The sequence below is a fragment of the Cyclopterus lumpus genome, chromosome 19, assembly GCF_009769545.1.
Source record: "Cyclopterus lumpus isolate fCycLum1 chromosome 19, fCycLum1.pri, whole genome shotgun sequence".
Taxonomy (NCBI): Eukaryota; Metazoa; Chordata; class Actinopteri; order Perciformes; family Cyclopteridae; genus Cyclopterus; species Cyclopterus lumpus.
Window position 1 is genome coordinate 14046342 of NC_046984.1, and position 13901 is coordinate 14060242.

At 42.2% G+C, this 13901-nt stretch overlaps 1 protein-coding gene across 1 annotated transcript; it reads right to left on the minus strand.

Moving 5' to 3' along the window:
* Positions 1-1176: 1176 nt before the first annotated feature.
* On the minus strand, positions 1177-10885 carry sncgb (synuclein, gamma b (breast cancer-specific protein 1)). Its single transcript, XM_034558610.1, has 5 exons — positions 10366-10885; positions 6600-6641; positions 6016-6143; positions 3933-3974; positions 1177-3226 (listed from the first exon to the last, which is right to left on the minus strand). Exons 1-5 carry the CDS (start codon positions 10484-10486, stop codon positions 3218-3220), a joined length of 342 nt encoding a protein of 113 aa, XP_034414501.1. The 5' UTR covers positions 10487-10885; the 3' UTR covers positions 1177-3217.
* Positions 10886-13901: the final 3016 nt, after the last annotated feature.

The following is a 13901-nucleotide window of genomic DNA, read 5'->3' on the forward strand; positions in this document are numbered from 1 at the left end:
CAATCGGCATCCCTTTTAACTATTGTCTAAACAATAAAACATCCATTCATTCTCATGCATCATACAATTAATCATTACATTTGTCATTAACAAACAGAATAATAAAACAGTGATCCTCTCTTATGCTTCATAATACATTCCTCAGAATATTCATCAAATTAATTATCATAACTTTCTTTATGTATTAATTTAAAACATAACCTCCCTTATCTACATGTGCACGTGTATATAAAATCCACTACAACTCAACAAGACCGCGATATATTTGCCGTTCCATGAACACATGGATTTGCCCGGTTTTTGTTTGACTGCATTTGTATTCATACAAAAAAGGGATTGACACAGTTAGACTTGTCAATCCCTTCATCTATAATGAGTTTAACAATGTCCAACACACGGTGGCATGCATTCATATAAGAACACGTTGTATTAAAAAATATGTTGTGAATTTACAGGTAAGCATATGCATCATGATGCAACAACCAGAAATGATTCCTACTCAAATTCCGTCCAACAAATAGTCTACAATAGACCATCTAGGTCTAAATACTTCCCATCATCGGGTTTATTAATGATTGATGAAGGGCTCACCTTGACAAGTCAGATTACGAAGTCTACAGTCTCTTTTAAAAAGGTGTGTTTAAGCTACTCCCGGCGGATTTAGTAAAAAGAAAACTACAACTCCCAGCGTCCCACAGCGACACACAACTACAAACGAGAGGGAGGCAGCAGCTGGGAGAGAAGGAGACAGACAGGCTGCGTAAAGTGGAGGAACTAGAGAGAGAGAGACTGCCAGACTTGTTCTTAAACAAGATTGTTTAAACTATACAAAAGTTGTAATGTTATATATACAATTGTGTGCAGATTAAACTAGAGAGAAGATATCAATCTGAGTTTTAGAGATGCCGGTACCTCTAGCTAGCGGTTTTCATTCTTATTCATTTGTCTTTATGCTAAGCTAAGCTAACCTGGTCTAAAGCTTTATCGGCATACTTAATGCACGGACATGAAAGCTACCAAGTTTCTATTTTTAACTCTTGGTAATAAACAACCAAATTCAGCAGGGGGCCACAGCTCTTCCCTCCCTGTGGCCCCGGGTAATCCGGCCCTCACTGAGATCAAAACTCAACACCCAGTCTTCCGCCACCCCTTCAAATAAATTCATGACACAGTTGCTGGATTTCAACAAAACCTTTTTAATTTCACTGGTACTGTTTATAAAATCAGCGAGTCTGCTTTGATGCCAACATAAACGTGGTGATTTGTGTTGGTGTGGTTTGTGATTGCGAGTTATATAAAGTGTACTGTGTGTGTGTGTTGGTAGAGGTGTGGTGCAACGTGTAGTCTATGTGTGTGAATGTCAGATTGCTTAATAAGGCAACATGCAGTCATCAGTTTCCATTGGCCTCAAAGTAAAAACACACAAACCTGCTCCAGACACAAACACACGCACACACTTTGCTGGCTGAACCGGTATATGTTAACGCAACACACCCACACACATACAGTGCATACACACACACACACACACACACACACACACACACACTGATGCCGGGCAGATGAGCAGTGAAAGGTGGCATCACACTGACTGAGAGGAGAAGGGAATCCTCTGATTGGCTGAGACCGTTGATGGGCGGGATCTTCAGAACAGCCAGGGTTCAGACTAGTTAGTGTGAAATATGAAACAACTACCCTAAAAACAAGTACACATCCCAAAAATCAAGCTATACACAGGACTACACATAAAGGTAATACTTGATAAAACCCAAACCTTCATTCTCTTCGAGTATCGATTCCCTCACTGACTCAATGTTATTTATCACAGAAATAACTAAGAGACTAATGTTCACACGGCGTTGTTTCTCCTGATGGCATGCAAATCAGTTTCACAAAGACTAAAAAGCAACTACACGATGACAAGAGGTGATCAGTATCAGCTGCTCCAAAGTCCCTGAAAACCTTTTGTTTTCCAGGTTTCCCTTTTAAATTTCCCTTTTAATAGCTTAACATTTGAAAAGAATCGTCGGACGTGTATATATTCTCTATCAGCTTGTTTGAACTCTTCATCGAAGCTATTTGACGTTTTTACATTGAGGGAAATATTCAAACCCGAGATGTTTTCTTTTTTTTATTGCCATCAAATGGAATTATTTCAATTGTATTGTTGAGCATGGTCAGCTCATTTCACCAGAAATTCAGCTAGTGTTTGCAATAACTTGTGGAACAACTGCTCTTGTTTTCTCATGCAACAAACACATGAACACAATTCAAGTTTCCGCTCTAACAGCTGAGGAAAAATGAGCATCGGGTATTGCTTCCTGGTTAAAAACCCTGTTTCTAAACGTTGAGGCCAAACACACACGAAGCCATACAAAGCGACACAGAACACCTGCTACTCTATAGTTACCACACGAGACAAGTCATTCTACACATCTGTTCATGCAGTCTACTGTAGCCAAATAACGAACTAACTACTGCACACAAAACAGAATGATATCTGTCCTCAATGCACGATTCCCTGCACAAGCCTCTGGAGATTTATTTGACACATGCACACACACGTATATAAGTTAACATGAACACACAGGCACACAGAAAGCAGATCACACAACCTCTCATACCCTGCCTCAGTCACTTGGTGAGTTATTGTTATTGTTGTGAACTGCAGAGGCGTAACTTTATTTATACAACCAAAATATCCTACAATTAACATGTGTGCCCAGTATGTGCGTCTGTGCTGGCATTGGTATGTAGTGTATGTGCGTATCATGCATGTGTCAAATGAAGGTGTGTCTTTGTGTACGCGTGTGTGTGTGTGTGCGTGTGTTTGTGTGTGAGGTTTCCCTATTGGTTGGTAGGCGTAGGGACTGTAACAACACCAGGGTTCATATCAGGAACGACACTAACACAGGTGAGGCGAGGGCAAGGCGGGCAGTGGAGGAAAAGCTACAGGCTGCAGGAAATCAGGGGGGAGAAGTCAGCGTGAGGACATGTGGCAGAGAGCTGCTGAGGAGAGGCATCACGGAGATCACAAAGGGGGGGGGGGGGGGGGGGGGGGAAGTGGCATAGGTGCGGCATCCGGAAGAGTCTGTTTTAGTTGATTTTGGTTCTGTAAAGTCACAAAAAAATAAGTTGAACATCTGAAGTCTGGTACAGCGAGGTCAGGGGAGCGAGGGGACGCCGAAGAGCACGGGAGGGAAGGTCCTGCTGACGACTAATACCCCTGAAAGAAAGGAAGGGAGGAGGAGGATGATGTCAGCGGCTGAGGACACATTTAGATCCTTTACTTGAGTATAGGTAGCAATACCACAATGTGATACAAATATGCCATTACAAGTTAAAGGGGCACTTCACAGATATCATATGTCAAAATTGGTTTACTTATCATGAGCAGTGCAGGAAAATAATTAAGTACATTTAGAAAAGTCCAGGTTACTTGCTCCACTACATTTATCTGACAACTGTAGTTAATAGTTACTTTTCAGATTAAGATTTGACGTGAACAAAATATGATTTTCTTGTAAAATACAGCAAGTTGTTAAAGATCAAGCAAATGGTTTAATCTAAATGGATTTGCACTTTTCTTTCTGAGAAATGAAAGGGATGAAATGGTTTCATAAGAAGGAGTATTGTTTTCAGGGGACAAATACGTGATCATCTGCTCTATATAAAAGATCTTAATTAGTAAAGTTAATTAATTAATCAATAAATCGATCTTTTGTAAGTTGCTATTGCGCCCCTTTGGACCTACAATGGACCTAAATACATTTTATGTAGTAAAAGCTATAAACACATTTTTTGTAGAACAAAAAGTCTCACAAAAATGTTTTAAGTCTAAGAATCACAAAGTGAGTGAATGCATAACAATTGCGGCCAAAAGTGTCACACATAATTTGCTTATAAATCCTCAGCCCAGCTTGTTCCCTTACCTCTCCTCCTCCTCCACCCTGCTCCATTCCCCCATATTCTCCCTGCAAGAGGAAACAAGAAGAGTGAGAAAAACAAAAAGAGGTGGAGCCGAGAGAATGAAAGAATGAGGTGATGGCAGGGCAGAGGGCTTCGTACACCAATGGCCTTCTAGCTTTTGTTTTTCTCCAACTCTGATATAATAAAGCACTTAAGACTACAAAGCCCATGCTGTAGGGTTGACCCCAACTCTTATTGGCATGCTTCAGACTCCCCAGGGGGTTCAGTTAGTGGATTAGACCTATACAGTATATATATAAGGGCGTCGGGTCCAGGTGCACAGGCCTCGTTCAGCCTGAGCAGTGCATGAAGCTATTTTGGTGCATGCCATGAAGATATTCAGCTAGAGGCAGCTTGTGTGTTACCTCACGCTACACAGAGGAGCTACACGGTTAAACGTGGAGTTTTAGTGTCATAGTTGCCGAAACCACATCACTGAATGAGCGCCTGAGAGGTCAGAGTAAAATGTTATGATATTCACAACTTCCTTTTCTGAATATTGTAAAGACATCATGTGTTTTTATGCTATTACAATCAAACGATGTTATCCAGAGACCCAAATACTGCAGGAATGTGCCCATTTTTATTTGGGAAACATCACAGCAGCTTCTGTTTATACTTTTCCCTCTTGACGCTCACAAAGTCTGTTGTGGCTAAATATACACAGAGTTGCCAGTTTATTAGGTACACTTGTGCCATTTATTGTAATCCAATATAACAGTCCTGAAGTAAATCCTCCCGGAAAAACGTTCTGCTGGAGAAGATTTATTACAGGTTTATCGGATTACGTTGTACAGGCGCGCATAGTAAACTGTCGACTTGGTGCATGTAGCATGCAGAGTATGCTCTGTCCCTCCGTCACCCCAGCATGACCTATGACCCCACACTGCCCTATCCAATAAGCACCTCGTATACAGGCTCCTCCTATCGGGGGGGGGGGGGGGGGGGAAACACAGATGAGACACAACATAAACAACAAAAGGTGAGAACAGCGACACAGAACACACAAGACAGAAGCATTGCCACAGTACGATAATAAAACACGAAAGACACAAACGCGACTATTAGACAGACATGCATGAAAGAGACGAAAATGTGATGTTCGTCCAACATCTGACAAACAGGTTTGAGAACAAAACATGATAAGTGTCACAAAATAAACAAATATTATAGGAGAAATGTCTCAATACCTTTACAATGCAACTACATTTCAGTTTGAATGGATATAGTATATTTTGACTTGAGATCTGGTTAAAAACAGGCTACCTGATATACTAATAGTGTAAATAAATTACTTTAACAGCAAGCTGGCTAACATTAGCTTATGGGTTACAGTCAGCTAGTCGGCCTCCTGTGCTTTGGCTAGCAGAAAGCCATCATTCATTCTACGGCTTTGTACAGTTTCATAATTTATTGTTGGCTGAAATCAACACACACTTCAATCTGCTTATGTCAAAACATAAACAAGACAAAACTGTTATGAGCAACCGAGAAAGGGGACGGTCTCAGTTTCTAAGGTACGTTGCAGGTACGATAAGCTCGCATATATATACATAAATATATTGATACGGATGCATATGTTGGCCGGTAGTGGCCGAAGTAGAAATTGCGTTCCAGGAATGCCAAACTAGGACACATCTAAGGGCGCTGCAGCAATATTTTAATTATTTTTCTTTTCTTTTTTTTACATTAAAAAAATTATATTAGTCCTCTGTGAGTATTTGCTGTTTGTCTCTGCTTTATGTCAATGGATATTTCCCCTTAGCCTCTGGAAAATAAATGTATTGAGTAGAAATTAGATTTCTTTGACACACTGCAGCTCTCTGTGTTTGAATATAGTAACACAGCTCTATCTAGTGGCTGAACTTAAACCATCTGTCTATTAAAGATCATTCAATATCAGTTTCAGGCAGAATTTAGTTGCTGGACCTCTGAGTTCTGTCTCAGCTTGTTGAAGACAGAAATCAATGATGGTTCAGATCAGTTTGTTGGTCATGGTGAAGCTGCTGGTGTAATCTAAACTATAACGTTACCATGACAACTGACCTGGTTGACCATCCCGGTCGACGCGGCGACATTCTCGACCCCCTCCACGGTTGCCTGTGACACTTCATTCGCCCCGGCAACCGCCGTGTCCCCGACGATGTTGGCCTGATCCACGGTCCTGTTGGCCACTACGGTGCAAAGCGAAGGAGGGTTAGGGAAACTGGAACACACTCAAATCTAACTTTTAGACAAGCATTAAAATTACACTTGCAAAAGTGTAATCTAGCGTAGCATTAGCGTCTACGTCACATGTCGAGCAGGGACGTGACCCAAGTTGTTTGTATGTGCAGTTCTCGAGAAAGCCGCAAGCAGCAATACTGGAGGCCGAGTTTTCAAACTGTATCTTTTTTTTAAAAATGATATTGTTTGAAAACATTTCTGCCTCCCGAGGTCCAGAGAACGCACACTGACGGTTGGTGAGAACCGCGGTGGGTGTTGTTTCCCGGCCACAAGGGGCAACAATGAGTCCTTGACAAACTCAAAAATAACACAAATTACATGTATGCTGTGTCTGAAGTGTTTATGAAAATGAAATAGATTGTTGAGGTCACACATGGGGCTAGCAGGTACACAGCGTTTCTTACCTGTGTTTACTGATGACACAACTCCCTCCTTTGTCTTACTGCCTGGGGATCAAACAGAGATTACAATCAAATTCATGTACATGTTTTCTTGCTTTCATAGAAAAATGACATTTTTTTTAGTAGCTTTCATAGAGCAGTCTTGTCTTGTTGCATATTTTAATTAGTTTGGTTCATTTATATTCATGTTTTAGTGAGTATTTATTTTGCGTCTTTTAAAATCGGTGAGTTATTACAATGGGATGCTTGATTCATCAATACATCAAGCCGTGAACCTTACACCTAACTAATGAATTATCCTTGTAGTAATAAGAGAACAATGTTATTATATTAACTGACATTTATAATGATTATAATTACGTCACCCCTTAGAAGTGGCAATTATTAAAATGTACAAAAATGTGATGTTGCTTTGTGTAAATTTTATTTTACGTCATTCATAGATGTTTACTTTTGTGCATTATAATTGCCACAAACACATAGAAACAACATAGAAGTTGGAGTGCTCAAACATATTCATCACTGCCTTTTTAAGCCTTTTCTTAGCCGCTGTTGCCCTCCAAGGGTTCTCTGTACACACTGCTCTTTCTAAAAATACATGTCAAAGACCCAGTGTCCGTTTTTCTCTGCTTGGATTGTTGAATTCTTCGTTATCTTATCCTTTCAACCGTTAGAACTCAGTTTAAAAGCTCTATAAAGCTTTTATGGCAATATTTTAATTGGGAAACAATCTGTGAACAGCAGCACCTCTCTGCATTCCCCTCTCTGCTCACGAGCACTGTGCTCATTACAGTATGATCCCAAGCAGATTAAAGTGTGGTTATATAATCTGTCAGAGTGAGGGATAGACGCAGGGAAATATCTGCTCCAAGAGATGAAAGAGAATAATGGGACGGAGGTTGAAACGAAAGAAGACTAAATCTGTAGAACATCGTGACTGTTCCCTCTTTTACACGCTGCCATTGAAAGCATCCTGCATCCACCTCTGTCTCCTGCCTGCCTCCATTTCTCTGCACGCTCCCTGTGCTTCATGAGCCACGTGCCTGAGTACTGAGCAGTACTGCAGTACAGTCTCACACACACACACACACACAGACGCACGCACGCACGCACGTACGCACGTACGCACGCACGCACACACGCACACTGCAATGACACAGCTTTCTCATAGACAACAGTGGGAGCCACCTGAGTGTCACTGTGAATATCTGTCTGTCCCCGTCACACAGAACAGACTGCATCTACGAAATAGTAAATTCAATAATCAAAAAAGATTTTTAGGCAGAAGCCGATGCAATTCTCCAGCACACTGCTGAAAATATCCCCTGAAAAAGAAAGCCTTTAAAAGAAGAAAAAGAAATCACCCTAAAAGTAAATGGCATTCCCAATCGACAGCTTGGCTCAGTAAAGGAAGATTGCACGGATTAGTGTTTTTGTTCCTATTATGAAATAATGTGCAAATATATGGCTTTAATCGTTTTTTCCCAGAGAAGGATTTGTGCTCTTGCAGTCCTGATGAGATGAAGAAAGCTCAGATGTCCCAGATTTAATGAAAAAATCCTAATAACGGTGATATATTTGTATGTGTTTGCAGCAATGTAAAAGATAAAAAGATATGCTCTGGGAGTATCACATGTATTAATGGAAAAAAATAAAGCTCTGCAGGAGAGCTGACGCCTCTCCACCTCTCCTATAAACTCATTTAAAAAAAAAAGTACATTCATGATGATCAATAAGGGATGCAAAAGCAATTAAAGGACCAACATCAATGCAGGGCTGCTTAAGCACAAATCCTTGTCTGACTATTGAGTTTTCTATTATTCATTCATAAGAATATGTAAATGAACAGTGCTTTTTAAAACAAAAAGATCCACATGTTAAAACCTGAGCTGAACTATGTTGAAGATACATCCTTTTGCAGGCATTTTTGACAGATATTACATGATTTGCAACATGCGTCGGCCCGGACGTCTCTGCAGCACGACAGCGTTTAACTTAAAATGATATTTTGACACAAATTTGGCCTTAAAAAAAAAAAATAGGTTTGGTGCGTTGGTGAAAGCAGACCTTGATACTTTGTGCACTGTAACAGACGTATGCTCTGTGCTGCAGGCAGTTACAGCGGTTTATCGGCGCCATCGGCCCGCCTCACTTTAGTCCCCCCCCCCCCCCCCCTCCCTCTTCTCTCCTCCCCCTTTGATCTCCATATCATTGTCCCCCCATGATACTTTTCTCTCCATCTCTCAGTCCCCCCCCCCCCCCTCTCCTTTACCTGAGTGTGTCACCAACCTGCAACCTCTGGAATGTACAGGGTTCACTTTCCAGTGACTGTTGTCTCTCCACCTCCGTCATCCCTCCATCACTATGTGTCAACCGTCTCTCTCTTTCTGCCAATCCACCATCTGTTCATACAGGAGCCACGAGACTAGAAGCTCAGAGCTTTTACTGACATAACACCCCTCATTTCGCTCTCCCTCTGTTCTCTCTCCCTCTTTTCCCCTGCATCCCTCCATCTTTTCCCGAGATGGGTTGGTTGTTGCGGGGGGGGGGGGGTTAGTCATCAAAGCGGCACACACCGGCAGGCAAATCCTGCTGCTGCAACGCCACAAACGAGCACAGACGCGTCCTTGCATCAGCACGAGCGTGGGGTGAGGTCGGAGGGGGGTGATGGGAGAGTGAATTGCTGCAGTGCTCAAGTGATCCTTGCCCTCTCTTCCTCACCCCCCCACCCCCCTCCCTCTTTCAGCTCAGGACATTGACTCTTGCACTCAAACTGTCACGTTTTTATCTTCTCTTTCATTCTCATCATCGTGATTTTTGCAGCTGCTGCGTGACTGAAGGGACCGACTGCAGACCACGACGACGAAGACTTCCACTCCGCTGACTCCTCGCCCACCCTCCTACTATCACAACGCCCCTCCCCTCTCTGGCGGCCTAAAAGCCTGGCACTCGAGGTAACCTTGAGATGTGACGCATTTGCTGCTTGAGCTAATATAGAAGAACAGGAAACCACAGCTTGAACATAAAGCATCTGCAGTGTTTCTTTTATTTATCTTTTTACTTTGTCCGCCCTCACTCACTTGCATCTTTAAATGTGTATTTATGCTTTTTATATCTGTGAATATACCGAAAGAAATGCATGGCAGCCTATCAAATGTAGGTCAACTCTATTCTGTAACTTAAACAAGGCCGATAAACGGAGTCTCTGGGGACTTCATCGCTGCATTGAGTCCATCACCGGACGTCCTTGTGCAAACTACTCCACAAACCATTCAGTGTGAATGAAATGGGGCAAGCGACAAAAGCTTGAGGCGGCGCCATTACAAGACCCTGCAGGATTCCTCTTTCCTCTCCTCTCCTCTTTTATTCTTTTTTTTCCTCCAAAACACACCAATCCTCCACCAGCTCCTGTCCGGCTCCACATTTACAACTTTTGTTCATCTAATTCTCCATCCAACTCCCCCTCCTCACTCTGCCTATCCTTCACTCTTGCAGACCCCCACCATCTGCCCTGCACCAGTCCTGCAGCAGTATCCTGCCAGTGTTCTCTCCATCCCCTCCTTTCTTCCTCTTTCTTCGCCTCCTCCTCCCTCTGTTCTTGTCGCTTCTCACAAGTGTCCCAGACATGGACACCCAAGGGACCCGACTGCAAACAGTGCAAAAACACAATGTACACACCAAATAATGAGGGGCATCTCCCCCAAACTTACCCACTTTTCTTTTTTTAAGACAAGTCGGTGTAGCCCCACAGACAAGATGTGTTACGTACCTACATACATCACCCCTTCCTTGGTCTTGGCTGCTGCCTCCTCCATGCCTGCTTTGGTCTTCTCTGCAGCGGCCACCACCCCCTCCTTGGCCATGGAGAACCCCTTCATCAGTACATCCATCCTGGGCGACAATCGGCTAGGCTCCCCTGCTCCAAACGGGCCTGGCTGGTGATTACAGCGAGCGTGCAGAAGAGATGATGTGAGAGGGTGTGTGTGTCTGTGTGATATGCGTGTGTGTGTGCTGGTGGCTCCTCCTCCCTTTGGTGCTACTACAGAGGGCTGAGAGGACCGCACAGCAGGACTACAGCACGCAGACTGAGAGAAAGAGGGGGGGAGGAAACAGCCGGTATGCACAAGATGGAGAGAAGAGGAGGAGGAGGAGGAGGAGGGACGGCCGGATGCTGCAGCATTTTCAAGTCATGCTGCAAGCCCGCGGCTCGGCCACACCTCCACCCGTCATCCATCTTTCTCCGGAGGATTCTCACTCATGCTTAGTGCATCCTCCGGTTTGCCGTTTGCGTATTTTGATTGGCAGATTTCCCCGGACACACCTTTTCTAGAGGATGAGCTTGTGTGCACCGTTACATAACCAGCAGAGCTTCAGCACTGAAAGCAGAGAGGATTTTTAACATCATATGCCTTCTGAAATTGTGTCATGTAATCTGTAATCACGCAACTATCCCACAAAATATGATTCCTTCCTTTTTCTGATACAGAGTAGTCCTCACTTTAAGTATATATAATATATATACATATATATATATATATATATAAACACACATATATACATATATGTATATATATATATATGTTTGTATTTAATTAAATTACGAGAGAAAAAGAGAGAACATGCAGTGATTTATATTCTTGTGGAGAGAAAATGCTTCGTCATCTCCACCTGAATGAGTCACAACTGTCCCCCTCCGCCCATCTCCACATTTTCCCAGACATGCTCACTCAGCAGAAGAGCAATTCAGCTCCATTTTTGTTTCATTTCATAGATATATGTATATACCTTTTATTATTATTATGATCAAACCAAAAAGGATGTGAGCAGAGCACAATAGAGAACACAAGCAAAAATAAGCTGTTCAAAACTTCTTGTTGAATTAGGTCCATACTGATATCTGATTCAATAAAGGTGGGAGGAGAAATGTGATATATGTGGCACAGTGCAGTTCACAGAGGAGGACGTGTTATATTTAGAGTCTTTCTGTACAGAATCTCAGCGCCCTCTGGTGGCCTCACACAAACTCACACTCATCATGACGCAGCACGACCGCTGACTGAGGGTCTGACAATGTATGGTGCCTATTCAAGCCCAATTCAGTCAATTTTGTAAAAGAAAAACAGTAGGATGTGAATATTTTAAAATAATATGAAAAACAAGTAAAATAATAATAATGAAGAATAAAGTGTCTGAGATTTAAATGTCTTAATTTGTGATATGCAGTTTCCTGCCAGTCTTACTGGTGTGCGGTCATAGAAGGCTTTAAATGATTGTTTCCTGGGAGGGTAAGAACGTTATTTTATTTATTGGTATTACTTATTTGTTCCCTTTCAGGTATAGTCACCTGGGTTCCGATAGCTCGGCGGTTCCACGTATGTTATGTGTTTGCTGTGCATCTGACTCTATCAGGTTGTCCCTGCAGGTGGGCGTGGCTGAGGGTCATTAGGAGAGTGGGAACACCTGAGTTAATTAGCAGCACTGGCAACACCTGGGCCCTCTGGTCTCAGTTGGTGTCTCTCTGTCTCTACATGATACAACATTACATACACACTTTCCACTCACCTCCATTGCTGAAAGTACTGACTCTATACACCATTGCTAGGTCTAGTTGTGTTTTGTGCCACCTAAGTTTAATAAACTAGTGATGGTCGAGATGAAGCTTCCTGAAGCATTGAAGCTTTCCATCCAATTGGTTCAGTCATGGGCCGAAGCTTCACGACGCTTCATTTGCTCAACTGCGCCATCAAGTGGACAATAAATGTAAAACAGGCAGAGTGATTATGACGACGCCATGACTTTGGTGTTTGTGAAGCTTTGAATTGAATAAATGAACGAATGATGTTTGTGATGCCAGTACATGAATTGTGAACTTATTAATATGGTGTCTGTCTTTATAATACAATGGAAACAAATTGGGGAGACTGTGCCTATTTTACTAGGGACAACATTTTATTCATTTTTATTTAAAAATAGCAACATGTCCAACGTGCTGGGCTTATGGAAATACCCTTTCACAGGGCACAGAAGAAACTGGGGTAGAGAGAATATTTTACGATGGTTATTATTACTATGTGCATACCTTATTAAGAGAGATCAGCTCAAAATGTTCCCAGACACTGGTTTTAGTGTTTAAAAAGCCTCCTGCTAATCTGCATGAAGACTATTCAGTGAGGTAGATTAGTTTTTGATAGGCAGTCTAGGTAGAGGGACTCAAACTCAATTTATCACTGCTTCATAAGTTTAAAAATCAAAAGATCCCCTTAATTACATGCATGATCACAATTAAAATTGTGTATTCAGAAATAGGAGTATAATTTATATTTTAAAAATCTGTAAAACATATGGAAACCACAGATTTTCTTCAGGGTAAAAAGATTGTTTTAAAACACTAATTAATGCCTGGAACATAAAACTGACCAAATATACACAATACATAAATAATGGAGTAACTATTATTTAAAGCTACTATTGCAACTCCCTCCTTCAGGTCTACCTGCTAATGCCATTCGACCTCTACAGCTCATCCAGAATGCAGCTGCTCGACTGGTCTTCAACCTCCCGAAATGTACCCACACTACTCCGCTCCTCCGCGACCTTCACTGGTTACCGGTGGCCGCCCGCATCCGCTTCAAATCATTGGTACTTGCGTACCGTGCTGCGAACAGATCGGGTCCGGTCTACATCCAGGACATGGTCTAACCTCACACCCAGGACATGGTCAAACCGTACTCCCCAGCCCGTTCACTTCGCTCGGCTTCTGCCAATCGGCTTGTAGCTCCTTCACTTCGAGCTAAACACTCAACAAAATCACGACTGTTTGCTGTGCTGGCTCCTCATTGGTGGAACGAGCTCCCCATTGACATCAGGACAGCAGAAAGTCTCTACATCTTCCGTCGCAAACTAAAAACACATATTTTTCGACTATACCTTGAATAGGGAAGGTAGAGCCGTAGTAGCTCTCTAGTAGCACTTAAATGTCTCTTACTGATAGCACTTTGTAGTTTAACGTTATTGAAGAAATTGTACTTGCTTGATTCTTGTTGTTCTGAGTTTGGACTCATGGTTTAATGCACTTATTGTAAGTCGCTTTGGATAAAAGCGTCAGCTAAATGACATGTAATGTAATGTAATGTAAAGCTAATTATTAAGTCCTTATTAGTCCTTCAAAAATCAAAATAAAGTACAAAAACAATACCTACGAATATAATAAAATGTTAGAGGCCCTGCATTAAAAACCAGGCAAAGGTCTAATACTGACACTTTGAGTCCAAACCAGATCCAACAAAGGACTGGACTACCAGACAG

Coding starts and splice junctions, on each gene's coding strand:
- sncgb (XM_034558610.1), bottom strand. CDS start 10,486: ATGGATGTACTGATGAAGGGGTTCTCCATGGCCAAGGAGGGGGTGGTG. Junction 6,642..10,365: donor GGAAGGGGTGATGTATGTAG/GTACGTAACACA, acceptor TTTGATCCCCAG/GCAGTAAGACAAAGGAGGGA. Junction 3,975..6,015: donor CGACCGGGATGGTCAACCAG/GTCAGTTGTCAT, acceptor TTCCTCTTGCAG/GGAGAATATGGGGGAATGGA.